The following is a 16,469-nucleotide window of genomic DNA, read 5'->3' on the forward strand; positions in this document are numbered from 1 at the left end:
GAGAGCTCAAAATGAAGTTAAATTTAGTCAGTAATCAAACTTAAATGTTGAGGGAGTATCAGCTCCAGAAACTTTGTGATAGTAGCAATGCTGGAACATTTATACCTAATTCTTACTGATCGTTCAAATCAAACAATTCCAGTTAACATTCATCATCTGGGGATTTTATATATTTAGACAATCCTTCTTTTACTTAAGTCAATATGACCATGGACTATGCTTTAGCAACTGGATCTTTCTGCACAGCAGTGTTAACCTGTTTGGAAAGGTAAGCTTCATAGATTTCTACAACTAGCCTGGGATCCTTGTCCACGAGTTCTTTGTATTCTTCTCGATTGCTCAGCTTGTCCATGTTTTCCATGATCAATGAAAGCGCTGCATCAAGCAACTTCTTTGCATTATGCTGGTGAGCAAATCCATAGTTAGGAAGTGAGTTCTCCCAGTTTAACTTGGAAATTAGGAACTTCTCACAATATGTCTTCAGATGATTCACTTGGTATTTTTCTGCCAACACTAGAAGGTCACAAGCCATAAGATCATCCAGGCATGCATCAGCGGTGTATAAATAGGTCACAAAGGCACGAAGTGCTTCATAAGACACATCACTGATTTTAATCGTGCCACTGAGGCTTTCTTCCATCTCATTTTCAAGCATAGCTCTGAACACTGGGGAACGACTGGCCTGCATGGAAAAGGGAATATCAGAAGTTTGAAAAAACTAGAAATGCAAAAACTATTTCAGATAGATTGGTACTAAACCAATTAAGTGAAAAATAATAATTAAAACAGTAAAAGGAATCACATATAAATGTAAAGAAAAAGGAGTCAGGAGAGTAATTCATATATTTTTCAAATGCTTAGATCATGTCTAAGCAGAAAATATATAAACATAACAATAATGAAAACAGAAAAAATAAAGAAACGATAAGGAAAACTAAGATTTCACATGGTGGAGAACACAGCAAATTGATCATGAACAACTGATTACAAATGTAAGCTTGGCTATGCTACTGTTCCAGAACTCCATCATTAAGATTGAGTGGAAAATAAAGACTCCAAAGCCAGAAGAATACCAACATGATCATGCAAAATGAGTCCAAATGTGAATAAGCTTCTGGCAATTTGCAAAATTGTCCAATGTGGCATATCTTATAGTTATCATGATATAGATTGAACATATTGCACCAAACAGTGTATATTTTGTGCTCATCTATTTATGGAAGTTTAAGGCTTCAAGCAACAAGCAATTTGCTTCCCTTCTTTCTAGGGGTCAGTTTAACATCACATTCTTTGGTATGCTAAAGTGAATCATGCTAGTACACTAAAAGAATATTTCTGTATGATTAGAATAGAAAAGATAAACTGGTAAAGATAAATCTGATCTTTAACATTGTTTACAAAAGCACCATGTTGAATAAGTGGCCATGTAGTATGCAGTATCTTATAAGTTACAACATAAAGTAACGGTAATAGAACCAACAGAGTGACCACGCAGCCCACTGGCCACAACTGTCAAGGATGAAACTTACCCACTTTGGGAGTAACCAATATTCTATCCATATTTAACCTAATTTTAAGTGGCTAAATAGGGGTCTAGCCCATATTTACCCATCTCTCAACACCACTCACCCAACCCATACAAATATAGGCGGGTTGGTTAAAAATGGTTTTGGAAAAAGGCCTAAAATACCCTCGAAGTATTAGAAATGGTACAAAAATACCCTTCATCCACCTATTGGCTTCAAAATGTCTTTCTCATCCATCTATTAACTCCAAAATACCCTTGTCATCCACCTTTGAGTTCAAAATTGACCACTTATTTAACAATTTTAAATTTAAACTATTTAACTATTTTCCCTTTTTTAAATACTTGGCGCTCAACTATTGATTATAATTTAATTTACTAATATCATTTATAAACAAACTCACTATCCACCCAATTAAAAAACCAATTCTAATATAAAAATCAATTCAAACACTACTAAAACACCACGAATTTACAGAATCCTGAAAATAACATCCAAAATTATTTGAGTTCGAATTGAAGCCCCAATTAAATTCAGGTTGAGTAGCTTATTTAGGAGATCACTTTCACTAGGATCCTCTTTCAAACTTGAATTCGAATTTATAATTAAATGTAAAGAAGTAGTACATCCCGAATAATTCATGCACTCTTTAAAATATAATTTTATAAATATTCATGATTTGTTTAAAATATTAAAACTTTAATATATTATTTTTTTAAAAGTCATCTATTAAGTAACATCACATAATTGTGACGAAGGAATAATCAAGATAAACATAGTCAGAATTTAAGTTTATCAGTCATTTTTATTTAGACACTTCAATTATAATATATTTTGAATGAGGACTTGAATGTATATATGAGACATTTTCACCTCAAGTTTTTAGAAACACTCATCGGCAGTAACTTTTTTGTTGTTACATTAATAAGGGGGCGGGTTTATTAATTGGTCGGGTTTAATTAGTAATGGGTGGCTAGAGAATTTATTTATAAATAATAATAATAAGTTAAATTATAAAAAATAGTTGAGCGCCACATATTTTAAACAATATTTAAATAGTTTAAATTTAAAACCGTTAAATAAGTGGTCAATTTTAAACCTATAGGTGGATGACAAGGGTATTTTGGAGCCAATAAATGGTTGAGAAGGGTATTTTGGAGCCAATAGTTGGATGGAGGGTAGTTCTGTACCATTTCCAATACTTCAAGGGTATTTTAGGCCCTTTTCCGAAATGGTTCTAATTGCCAACACTAGGCAAAAGTAACCAGCATAAGTCGAGATGGCATTTTATGGCACGATTCGCATTGTAGATCAGCTATTAGATATTTTAGAAAGAACATCTGACGTGGAGTGAGTTTGAAAATCAAAATGTTGTATAGTTGGAGAGTACTGATGCTAAAGGTTCTCTTGAAGAATATCATGAATAATTTGTTAAAAATGATTAGGAACAGATTAAAACAGCATCTTTCTATCTAAATCAGAAATTTAAAATGGTTATTGAAAAATTGATTACGCCCAACCATTTCGTTAGACTGTAGGTCTGTATTCAGTTTTCTGAATACTATTGTTTGTTTTATAGTTGTTTTTTATTGCATCAGCGTCTTTGCTCACTACGGCCCAGGCTTTCCAGTGCGCTTTGGCTTAATCCCCTAGCAGACCTAAGTGGCTTTCTATGTTTTTTTCGCTAAGACAACTCTGATGGAGCGCATCAAAACTTAGTCCATCAGCTGTAGTTTTTCATATGTTGTCCTTCAAGCAGTAAAACTATAAGTCGTAATATGAGTTTCTTCACAGAGGCTCAACTTACAACAGCCAATTCAATAGTGATCTTGCATATTCTGAGCAACATCTAAACAAAATGCCTGACAGAAGAAAATTCCAGACAACTTTGGCCCTCCCATCCACTAATAATAGTTATAAATAGTGACAACCAAGCTATTTACATTCTGATACATAGAACTAAGTTGCATTCCAGGTCTAACTTAAACTACCAGCAGTCCAGCACTTTGTTCCTTTCAAAAGCACTTGATCAACGCAATGCCATACCCCCAACAACTTGTACAAACTTTTCAATTATTTTGTTCAGAAGGGTCCACAATATGGAACAAAATTGCCTTTTGTTAATCCAAAATGAGAGTACTATTATAGAAGTTTTAATATTTGTAACATACACATTTCTTTTGGTTCTTGACAATGATGATTCCATCGAATCATTTCCTAATGAAATGAACAGCTATACTATAGCTCCCTCTCCTGTTGATCTCAACATATCAATCAACTACTCCTTTTTTGAAACTGTATATCAATCAACAACTCCTTACAACAACAACATACCCAGTGGCATCCCACAAATGGGGTCCGGAGAGTGTAGAGTGTACCACTACCTTGTGAAGGTAGAGATGTTGTTTCTGAAAGACACAGCTCAAATCAATCAACTACTCCTAAATTAGAAAAATAAACAGACTAGTTTTGCACTGGTCACTGACCCACCAACCCTAACTTGTTTATCCATCTGTAATTAATATCAATTAACTAAAACTAACTGGGGTTCCTACTTTTACAGTGATGGTGAATCCTATTCATAAAAAAATTGTTGAATCAAAGTGGGTACTGACCAGAAGAGCGCGATTTGCAGGAACGGGAACAGGGTAAGGGGTGGATTTGCCGGATTCATCATGGGAAGCGACCAAAACGATGTCGGAGAAAAAGGGTGTAGTTCGCTGTTGTTGGTGGAGGTGCTGGGATGGACTCCAGAAACGGAGGAAGTTCACTTTGGCTTTAAGGTCTTCGATCTCACGCTTCAGCTCTTCCTCAGTCTCGCTAGCTTCTTCGTAACACTCCCTGCAAGTGCCGGCGTCACTTGAACCGTAATCCTCCTTGCATGAAACGCACTTCATTTGAGCTTCTGATTCTTCTTCTTCTTCATCGTCTACTCCGAAGTCCACTGACGGTGTCGATGATCGACGCCGGTGATGCCCCCGTATCATTTTCTTTTTCCTTTTACTTTTATCTTCACTTTCTACTCTTTGCTGCTGCAACACTTTCTATCAAGTTTATAAGAATGGACAAGTTCGTTCGACTTCTATACCCAAATTAATATTTTCTTAGATTATTAGGGCTATCTTATTTTTTCCTAATGTCTAAACAAACATAAATTACAAATTAATATTATATAATATACAAATTAATGACAATTTAAATAAAGATGAAATTATTAATGGTGTTATGAAACTATATGAAATTAAAAGACGAATAAAATAGAGAAAAAAAAAAGACTTCTTATTACTCTTGAAGTATATATTCAGGATTCATCGATTTTTCACAAATCTTATTTACAATGAAGGAAAACATTTTGTTTATAAGGAAAATCATACTTGGTCCCAAAGTAGGATTCCTAACCATATCCTACAAGGACTACACATAATTAGACATTTATTATAATACAAATTGTTTATAACAATACTCTTGAATGTCGGTAGATTATGTGTCTCGTTAAAACCTTACTAGATAAAATCCAGTGGAAAAAAAATTAGTGAAGGAAAAAGAGTACACATATCTAATAATACGCATTATGGATGCCTCATTAAAAATCTTACAAGGAAAATCCAGTGGAACAAAACCTTGTGAGAAAAAAAAATTACATCACGTATTAACTTCCCCTAATGACAACATCAATTCAGAGACTAGAATCTTCATTTTTCAAGCTTGTGCACCATCTTCTTGAAAGTTGTAGTTGGTAGAGACTTGGTGAATAAATCAACAATACTATTACTTGAACAAACATCTTGCATGTTGATATCATCATTCTTGGGAGCTTATGAGTGTAAAAAAACCTTGACAAAATATGCATTCTTCTATCTGTTTTAAATCTACTCTTCAGGGTCAAAGATTTCTGCAAGTTCCTTACTTCAACTTCTTTAATCAAATAATCTATTACCAAGAGTTTCAATTCTAGTTATCAACTTACATAATAATACTTATATATGCTCTTTGCATTTTGAATCTATTTAATCCTTATGATGATGATAATCAAGTTTTCCAGAAACTTGTATATTCTTTAGACTTTGAACCCATTGGATATTTTCATATCAATTTTGTCAAACAACAACATACAATATTAGATGTATGACATCTTCTAGTGCCTAGTTTGCAGGTCAACAATCTTTACGCTTACCAAGATGCATCATTTCACTTTTCACTTGATAATTATTTCTACACAAGCATGCTTTAATAGATATAGAATTCATATCCTCGTAATCTTTTACAATATTTTGCGCTATTGTATCAAAGATATCGTCAATGATATACCATTTTGTATCAATTCAAAATACGACAAAACTTATTGAGATCTCATCACTTCATTATTTTTAGGTAGCTACCTCTCTCATGAGGTTTCATAAAGTGTTATGTCGTAGGCTCTTTAAGAACACATTTTCTCGTTATTATGATCATTTTGATTCTTTGATCCTCCCCTTTTTTCAAGGATTATTATATTTAGAATTGATTAGTCTATCATGTTTCATGCATGTCATAGACTTTATCCTTAAGGGACATTCAATAGATGTATTTACATTTCTTGTCTTTCTTCTAGTCTCCCCTTTATGTTAGACAAACTAACATATATCTCAGTCTTTTGGAGAATCTATCTTTGTGCATCATTGTGTATTTGTTGATTATATACTACATACCAAAATAATCAGATTAACTATTTGGTCCATGATCATAAATTCATTGAAAGAAAATTTGATCATAATTTATCGGTTTGATGCGTACAATTATTTTTGTATGCAATATCGTATTTCATATCAACATATGAAGCTTTTTTCCATAAACCATGATTTTACTATTTGAGACATTTAGTGTCACATCATCTTGAATATTTATCAATATTATCAAGATAAATTATTTTGATTACATATTCTGAAATTGTGCTCTTAACTCAATTATTTTTGCACAAACAATTTTGTGAATGTCAAACTACATGTTGTCAACAAACGCACATGTGATTATCTTATAGATGCATCTTTTTATCATATCACATGATAGGTGAACAAGCCCATATTCACCTTTTATACTATTCAGAATTTAAGGATTTAGTCCCAACTTCAGTTGATCCAATCAACTTTATCACGAGAACAAACAACGTAAAGAATTCTTGAAGAATATTCTAGTTTTTCAATGTATGTCCATTACTCAGTATGCACATCTTTGGGATGACCAAATTATTCATGCCAACTAATAAAATTATAAGTAGTCATAAACTCTAAATTTACTACGTCATGTGCCTTTTGCTTTAGTAAATTTCTGATTTACTATTATATGAGTAAATTTCAATTTTATTAGTCCAAGAGCAATTTTTAGATTTATTTCTTCTCAATTACTTCACCCTTTAGGTGAGTCGTGATCCAATCATTGAATAAACTAATCTGAACAAAATTATGCATGTAAACATATTATTTATGCCAATATTTTTGCAAACATCAAGTTGCAAGATAATAATAGGTACATATGAGACCATATAGAAGAAACATTTATTAAGACCATTAAATATCTAAACAATCCACTAGGTGGATGACTAGGTCCACAAATATTTGTATACGTTCCTAGAACGCAGAGAATCCAATCTCAACTTTCGTTTATGATGGTCTCACATTAACTTGCCTTGCTAACAAGTAATACAAGAAAATTCATCATTTAAAAGAATTTTTAGTTTCTTCAACGGATGTCCATTTTAATTTTTCATAATTCGTCTAAATATTATACACTAATGATGTCTCAGACAATCATGCCAAATTAAGATAGTATTGAAATTAGAAAACTTCTTATTTATCATAGAATGTGCCTCAATTGAACTAATTCTTGTCCAATACAAGCCTGAAGATAAAGAATGAAACGTTTCTATGATACATGTATTCTTAGAGACATTCTTGATGATACCACATCGTTAACCAAAGGTCGCAATCTTTCTCCCTTTAGAGAATGGATCTATAGTTTCAGCATTTATCAAAAGTTTCCATTCTTCATGAATGAAATACAAATATGTGAGCATATCAAATAATAATAGTTTTAGTACCTCATTCCATATCTATGTGCATTATTCAATTACTTGTATTTTTTCAGACATATTATGCACTACAACCACATTCACTTTACGTAATGCAGCAAATTCAGTAAATTTCATGACTTCTCATAAAAAACACATTAGTTTTTCTTTAGTCATTATTATATCATCAATATGGTGCATTTAGACTCACATTCAATGTCTTATCCATATAAAAGTGTCTAAGGTCATAAATCGATGGATCTTGAACCCAATATCTTATCGTCATGGTGCATCAGGACTTTAACCCAATGTCTTACCCTCTTTTTGCGATTGGACATAAATCCATCGTCTTATTTTTTTGGTGCGATAAAACTTAAATCTATCGTCTTACCCAGAATGAGGCTCAACCTCAAGCCTTCAAAATTATTATAATTTTATCACTTTTGATGATAATTAATATGATCGCACATTATAATTACACATAAAATTGATATTATTAATTTATTATAATCAACATTAGTAGTTAATAAATATAGCTTAATGATCACGTACCTCATATAAAGGTTGAAACATATCTTTTACTAAATTGTTCTTATTTAATTATTAAAAAAATTAAGAATTCTCTTTGGAGTCGATTAAAATTAAACTTATAGAAAGTCGACAAGTCTCTTTAAATACTTACTTTAGATGGTACCTCCAGATCTGTTACATAAATAATTATAACATAAAGATAAATCATACCTTGATGATATAAGAATCTTATTGTATAACTTATGCAAGATCTTTTTTGCACTTTTCCCGTCTTCTTCATAATTCTTTGAGAATAGAAAAATCGTGCTGATAACGTGTTATGAAACTATATGAAATTAGAAGACGAATAAAGTAGAGAGAAGAGAAAAGACTTCTTATTTCTCTTGAAGTATATTCAAGATTCATCGATCTTTCACAAATCTTATTTACAATGAAGAAAAACCCTTTATTTATAGGAAAAACCTTACTTGGTCCCCAAGTAGGATTTCTAGCCATATCCTACAAGGACTCCACATAATTAGATATTCACTATAATACAAATTGTTATAACAAAATGAAATATAATTACATAAATACTCTACTTTAAAAATAATTACATGGCTCTCATAAATGCTCGATAATGCATTAGGTTGTTCAAAATGAGCATATTTATCCTTAATTTTTTTATGTTTAGCTAAAGATTGTTCAAATTAGAGATTTTCATGCAACAAGAACAATTACGAATAATTGAAAAAAGTAATCAACAAGCACAACCACAATCACAACTACACTAATTATGTGGATCATACACTATTTCCCCCCGAATATTGTCAAATATGAATATGACCTACCGAACCACTAACTTAACTTATCCTTGTAATAAATTATTATGTTATGTATTGTTATCTTATATTTAAATTATTATGTCATGCATTGTGTTTTAAAATTAAATTTTCATCTTATCGTTTTAATTTTGTGCATTCTTCATAGTGAAAATTAATAATGATATCATACTATATTAAAGTGACAAAATTTGAAAAATTGAAACATTATTAATTCCAGATGAAAGTAGTATATATTAAAGGAAATAATATATTTCTAAAAATGTTATATAACATTAAAATGAATTACTAATATTATAGATATAGTTAATGGTTTTATATGTAAAATAGCATGTTCATTACAAAACAGTAGAAATAATAATAAAATAATGAAAAAGTGAAATAGAGATTGTTTATAGTAGTTCTCTAAATTCGGAGAACTACTATTCACCTCTCTATAAATGGAGAATATAGAGTCATTTAGAGAATGGTTTGATAACCCATTCTCTATTTTACTTTCCAAAGATAGAGAATGGAGAGTAAAATAGAGGTGGATTGCAGATGGTCTTACGACACAAAAAAAAATATATTACACGTAGTTAAAGGTCTGTTTTGGATCTACTATTCAGCGTCGGTTAGACCCTTGATGGTTTAAGTGGATGGAGCCTAATTTGGGATTTACTTGATGAACCTAGTCAAGACCCATTTTATTCGGTCAAGATCAAGTTTAATTAAAAAGAAACCTTGGCATTGATGTGGCTAAGGCATGACAAGGTCCAAGCTAAGCTAAGATAAGGCAATATTGTGATCATGGCATAGTCGTGGCTAAACAAGTTTGAAGGGTAAGTATATGGTAGGGATAAACAACTCAGAATACTGAGCTAATGAAAACTTGTGAAGTGGAGGACCTGCCCATAGTGCAGACACGTTGACACGTGCGCAGTTGGGCGGCCAAAAGTGAGATTTGGCGCGAGATTTGAAGGTTTCTTGTGTGTGCCTCGCACATACTGTCACGACCCAAAAATGGACGTGATGGCACTCGTATTATCCCACCAAGACAAGTCAGCCTAAAACTTACAATAAAATGCGGAAAATTTATAAGTTACTTAAAAGTACCCCAAAACCTGGTTGTCACGTGTACAAGCCTCTAAAGTATTACAATTGATTCAAAAGAAAAACTCAAGTCTCTAATGAACTTGCTTCTAGAATAGAACAAGATCATAATTAAGGAGAAGAAAGTCTGCTATGATGGAAACAGCTACCTGACAAATCTCCAAGAAGCCTCGGAAAAGAAGAGAATGACAAGTACAACAAAAATCCAGGCTCATAACCTACAAAAAATTTGTAGTAGCAAGGGGTGAGTACCAAACCACACGGTACTCAGCAAGTAAACCTCTAAACACAAGTTAAGGGGATAAAATACGGGTACTCCTACCACCCCCAACCAAACCTCCACAACTACAACCTGCATTAAAATCAACCCAACCTAACAGCTCACAGTTTACATAGCACGTAGCTCAACAACAACACTTAGACAATTTACATATCCTCAACAACAACACTTCAACGAATTACATATCCGCAATAACATGCTCAATATTGATCAATCACAAGTTCCGCAGAAAGGCAATCAGAAGATCAGCAAAATATGATATCAAGTTCACTAATGATAAGTATGTGCAATGCAATGAAATGCAATGTCAAGTATAATGATGCATGTCTGACCTAGTGATACACACCCGCTGTCTCTCAGTCCGGGACCCATGGTGGACATATCTGTCCATGCATCTGTCGCGGCGCACGACACGACCCTCGATAATAGTAACCATCGCGGCGTGCGATACGTCCCTCGAAATATAGTATCCATCGCGGCGCGCGATACGTCCCTCGAAATATAGTATCCATCACGGCGCGCGATACGTCCCTCGAAATGGTACATCCTCTTAAGTACCCATTCTTTCTCAATGCACATAACACTTGTCACAACCAATGCCTCAGAATAATGCAGATGACAAGTTCACACAAATAATGAGGAGATGACCATTTTCATAACATCGCACAGTTAACAACCAGACAAACATGAAGTTACATCAATAATGATTCAACAAGCTTTCAACCCTTTCTCAACACAACACACATAAACAATTAATCACATTGCCTTTTTGTTATCCCCATTCTTTTCATCATTAGAATTAATCAATGTGAACAAGTCGACCCATCACCAATCCCGTTACTCCCAACATATACCACAAGTACATACACGCATTTCATACACTTAACAAGAGTTTAGAAATCCACTTGCCTCAATTTATCGAACAATCACTTCGGGACTTTAGCCTTCCTCCTTTGTTGTACTTTCAAATCAATACAATCTATTCAAATCAATAACCACAATAAGAGTTCAAATCCTACAACACTCATATTACTATCCGTTTAACTTTGACCCAACAATTTATCCAAATTTATAATAAAGTTTCTCAATCTTGATTCTAACTAATAAGTCAAATCTCATATTTCTTAAATTTCAAGTCAAGAGTTAAGTCATAATTTCTCCAAACACTACAACCCTAATAGTTTCCATATAATATAATTGTCCAATTATTATCCCAAAATGGCTATTGACGGCATATCAATATTCCATTGGAAATCTTGACATACTTTCAAAGGGAACACCATCAATAATTTCTAAAAAAGCCAACTACATATCTATAACTAGTTATGACACTATCACTTTGACAAATTTCATAATAATTATAAGAAAGATTTAAAGAAAATTAAACCCCAACAAATTTTCAGAATCTATATGTCACGCATTAAATTCCTATATATTTAGTACCCACCCATTACCATTAATTTTCAAAACAAACTCACAAATCCTTTTTTTCTTTACAAACCTACAGTAACCCATTTCAATTTCCTATCTAACTCTTAACGAATTAAAAGAATTAATCAACATAAAACTTATCTTTTATACATGTATTGTTTCATCCACCAACAATAATAATTCATTTAATACCCTCTAGTCCATAATCATATGTAAATAACATGTGCATACATGTACACGAAATCAAAAACTAGTTTCACATATTAGTGTAAATTATACACGTTTTAACTTTAAAATCTACTCCTAATTACACAAAAATTTAATAGAAAGGATAAGAATAATTACCTTGACGCCTTGAGATGAAAATATTGATTTTTCTCCTCCTTTTCCCTTTTCTTTTCTCCCTTTCTTTTCTTTTCTTCTCTGCGTTTTTTTTTCCAGATCATTTTTTTCTTTCTCATGCCCCTTGTGGCTTTTTCACAGATTAGGACACTTTGCCCCCTTTTTTTTATTTTATTTTATTAATTTATTTAATTAATTCCTTTTCCATTTTTTTAAATTATATATGTATTAAAAGTAACACTTTCTAATAACCTATTTAAATATTTCAAACTTGGCCTATTATTATTAAAAATAAATAAATTACCCGACATTAATTAATTTAGTTAAATGACAATTAAAAATTATCAAAAATGATATTTTCGGATCCGGGTCATTACACATACATGGGCAGCTGGGTGGTTAAGCCAATTTCTAGCAGTATCTAATTTGTCGTAGATAGGTGTAACACCTCACAAAAATTCTATGTTAAGGTTTCGAACGATTCGTTGTAAGTCTATAAGCTTGAACTAGGTGATGTCTTACTTGTACATCAGAGTGATAAAAATGAGCCCAACTGTTATGACCCAAAAAATGGAATAAGGTTAACTAGAGCCTATCATATGTATTAAGAGTCAATAACTCATTTATAAGATGTGTCACAACTTGTAGAAGTTGGTTTGAAGAAGTTTGAGGTCAAACGTCAAGAGATGACCAAGACATTCAGAAACTAGTCTGGGTGTGTGCTAGTGTGCCTTGACATGTTTTATGTGTTGTTTGGTGTCCAAATTGATGAGAGAGGATTCTAACACCTAGATGGACATGTTTAGGGTCGAAAGGTCCGGTTAAGACTCCCCAAGGACCACCCCAAGGGTCCTTGAGGAGTACCCAAAGCCTTGGCAAGAAGCTACCAAAACTGTTCCAAACGACGACCCTCAACCAACACCCAGTCGATCAGTCAAAACCCTGTCGATTGGCGGCGTATCTCCACGCTTAGTTGTGGGAGCTTAGCCCTAAAAATGGAGTAATGACCAAAACGACGCCTAATTAGACACCCGGTCGATCAAACAACTGCTAGTAGACGACATCTGTCGTTTGGCACTTGCAATTTGTGCAAGTGTCTCGGTAAAACGTGGGGTAGTTTGGAAAATTCACCCTACGTCCCAATGAAGTCATGGACGGTTATTTTTTTTAGTTTTTTTTTAGGTATTTTAAGTATATTTAAGCAATAAAATATCCATTTAGAATTAAGACTCCAGAACAAAACCTTTCCCTCCCAAAACTCACTCAAGATCACCATTGATGAAAAATAAAAATGAGGCAGCATCTAGGACGAATTTCAACAAGGTTTCAAGATTAGATTGAGGATTTGATTGAAGGTATTTAAGTCTTGTTCATTCATGGATTCTTCCATCCATGGAGTCCCCTGGTCTATATTTATTTTATTTTCAAATGAATCATGTTTTTATCTTTTATATTACTTTTAATGTTTATTTTTATTTGTCATGATATGTTTTATATATACAATTTATTTGTAACATACATTTTTTTACAGTGAAATGTCTGATTAAGTTTTTAAGAGAAAATAAAGAATTTTAAAATATGATGTACAAAATATATTGAATATAATTTTTTAATAATGTTGATATTAGTTATGCTGGAATTATTTTCTATACAGTATTTGATTTAGTGTACCAAAAATACCATGCATTAGATAATTTTTAGGGAAAATTGTATATAATAGCAAACTAATAACCTAAAATAAATGGAATAGCTAGTGTTTGATTTAATTGTGCTCCATAGCAAACGTTAGCTAAAATTTTCCAGCATCTCTCTCGCAGAAATCTCGCTCGCCACTCTCCATTCTCGCTCGCCTCTCTCGCTTTATACACAGAAGTGTATAATTCTGTTTTTGTTTTGTATACAGCGAGAGAAAATTGTATATACACATGCAAAAATATATATCTTCGTGTTATACACTTAATTATACATTTTACAATTATTTTACTTCAAATATTGCAGAGAAAAAGGTCAACGAATTATACAATTGCGAATTATACAATTGCAGTGAAATACAATTTTCTCTAGCTTTATACAATAGAAGTGTATATATTGTGTTTCTGTTTTTGTATAAAGCGAGAGAAAAACATATATCTTCTTGCTATACACTTAATTTTACAGCGAAATAGGTAGTGAATTATACAATTGTGCATTATACAATTGCAGTGAAATAGGATAGCGAATTATACAATTGCAGCGAAATAGGCCAGCGAATTATACAGTTTTTATGTTTGCTATGGAGCGCAACTATGCAAAGTTTGCTATAGCATACAAATATGAATTTTTTGTTTGCTATATGTGAAAGTTGCCCAAACTCTTGCATTGTTAGTACATAATTTTACATGTAGTAGTTATACTAAATATAAATAGAAGATATAGTAAATAGTGTAGGAAAGCAACTATTAATAATACACAAAATTAATACATTCAAAAGTTTTGTGTATTAGCGATATTTTATTTGATATATTTTTTGATCTATTATGTATTGCAATGTAAATTAATACATGAAAATTTACCTGTTAATGCTAGAGGTTTTAGCTGAGATATACATTATCATGATTATAGATCTTAGGCTTAAGTCATCTGCAGCCACTCAAAGTTGTCCGCATAATTCATTTAGACACCTCAACTAATCCTTGTGCCAATTGAACACTTTATTTGTTCAAAAGTCATTCCTATTAGACACAAAATGCTGACATGACAAAAAACGTGTAATTCACTTTCTTTGAGCGCGTTAATTTATTAAAAATAATATTTTTCCTTTTTTTTCTTAATTTATCCCCTAAGTTAATTTTAAAATTAATTAACAAAAAAGAAGAAGGATAGTTGTCTTCTTCCCTCTTTCTATCATATTATTCTTTCACCATTTTTATCTCTCTTTTTTTTTACACAACACACTACACTCCCTCCACCTCTCTTTCTCTCACCCTCGTTGTTCTTTCCTGCTTTCTTCTTTTTTCTTATATCGATTTTCGTCTCAAATATCTCGAAGAAGTTTCATTTACAATGAAAAAAAAAATATGAATAGATTTTTTTGAGCAAAAGTCTGTTAATTTTTTTTCAATTCTAATAAATAATTTCTAATGTATAAAAGATGAAGACAATGTGTGAAAATTTTAATGCTATTGAAATGAAAGAGAATGCATATAGCTTGAATAGACAACAATGGTGTGTCATTGTAGCTCCATGGAAGAGAAGAAAGAGATGGAGCGACACCAACTCCATGGAAAATTAGAAATGGGTTTCTAAAGAAGGAGGAAGAAAATGGGGAGGGTGGAGACTTTAATTAAAAATTATTTTTTTTAATTTTTTAAAATACTTAATGAATTAATTATATAAAGGTTTTAAAAAAAATTAAATGTAATGCCACGTGTCATCATATTATTGGTAAAATTAATATGAATTCGCGTTTGAGATACACACGTTTTTATTTTTCAATTGATTGTCAGTTTGTGTCAAATAGGTATAAATTTTTTAAGGTTTAAGTGTTCAATAGGTACATTGCTTAGTTGAGGTGTTTAAGTGAAATATGAGGACAACTTCAACTGGCTATGGATGACTTAGGCCTAGATCTTATTATTACTTAAAATATTTTTATTTTTGCATTTTTTAACTATAATTATATAGAATATCCTTATAAATAAATATATTTATGCATAAGTGCTACTTTTAATAGACCAGACAAATAATAATTTATGTATAATTAGCGACGAATTTTATTTAACACTATTTTTCGGAAGCTACTAAAGGATGAGTCAGCTAAATCGAGGGACTTGTCCGTAAATTGAGGTTTGTTTTATCCTTGTGATACTGCGAGGATAACGTGATTACGTGGCTGTGAATTCCGATGCACTAACTCACATTTTGGGTCTATGCCACGTTGTCCAAACATCCACGTCACCCATACACAATACTTTTTCATTTTCTTCTTTTCACACTTTTTGTTTTTATCCCTATTTTAACTTAACTAAAATGGACACATGTTTTAAACTTCAAAATAAATCTAATTTTAAAAGTTACTGTTACTGGAATTCCGTAATAAGGAAGGCTTTGAACAATTATAACCTCACTCCATGATTGAGGTATATTATACTCTTTGTTTTTTTAACTTTAAAAGGATATAAAATGAAAACACAAATAATTTAACCAATTAATTGAGACAAAGAAAATGTGTATTAACGGATGATTTATGAGCCATTTTGTAAAAATTTTATGCAATGTTTAAATTTATATTAAAGTTCAATTAAGATTTATTTTTTGGTATAAGATTTACTCTCTAGAAAAAATATTTCATATACTTCTTCGTTTAAAAAAATGTTTATAATTTCTTTTTAGTTTATTTTTAAAAGAATGACCACTTTTTTTAT

The 16,469-nt window shown here is 31.9% G+C and overlaps 1 protein-coding gene across 1 annotated transcript; it reads right to left on the minus strand.

The window, feature by feature from the left end:
• LOC101254956 (BTB/POZ domain-containing protein At4g08455) lies at positions 1 to 4,672 on the minus strand. The gene is made up of 2 exons (XM_004231559.5): positions 4,142 to 4,672; positions 1 to 682 (listed from the first exon to the last, which is right to left on the minus strand). Exons 1-2 carry the CDS (start codon positions 4,511 to 4,513, stop codon positions 215 to 217), a joined length of 840 nt encoding a protein of 279 aa, XP_004231607.1. The 5' UTR covers positions 4,514 to 4,672; the 3' UTR covers positions 1 to 214.
• Between the last annotated feature and the right edge of the window lie 11,797 nt (positions 4,673 to 16,469).

The sequence above is a fragment of the Solanum lycopersicum genome, chromosome 2 (assembly GCF_036512215.1).
Source record: "Solanum lycopersicum chromosome 2, SLM_r2.1".
Lineage (NCBI taxonomy): Eukaryota > Viridiplantae > Streptophyta > Magnoliopsida > Solanales > Solanaceae > Solanum > Solanum lycopersicum.

What these genes read in the sequence shown, in the direction of transcription:
- LOC101254956 (XM_004231559.5), bottom strand. Translation starts at nt 4,513, where the DNA reads ATGATACGGGGGCATCACCGGCGTCGATCATCGACACCGTCAGTGGAC. An exon ending in CTGCAAATCGCGCTCTTCTG is followed by an intron (nt 683 to 4,141) that starts GTCAGTACCCAC and finishes TTTTCCATGCAG; the next exon opens with GCCAGTCGTTCCCCAGTGTT.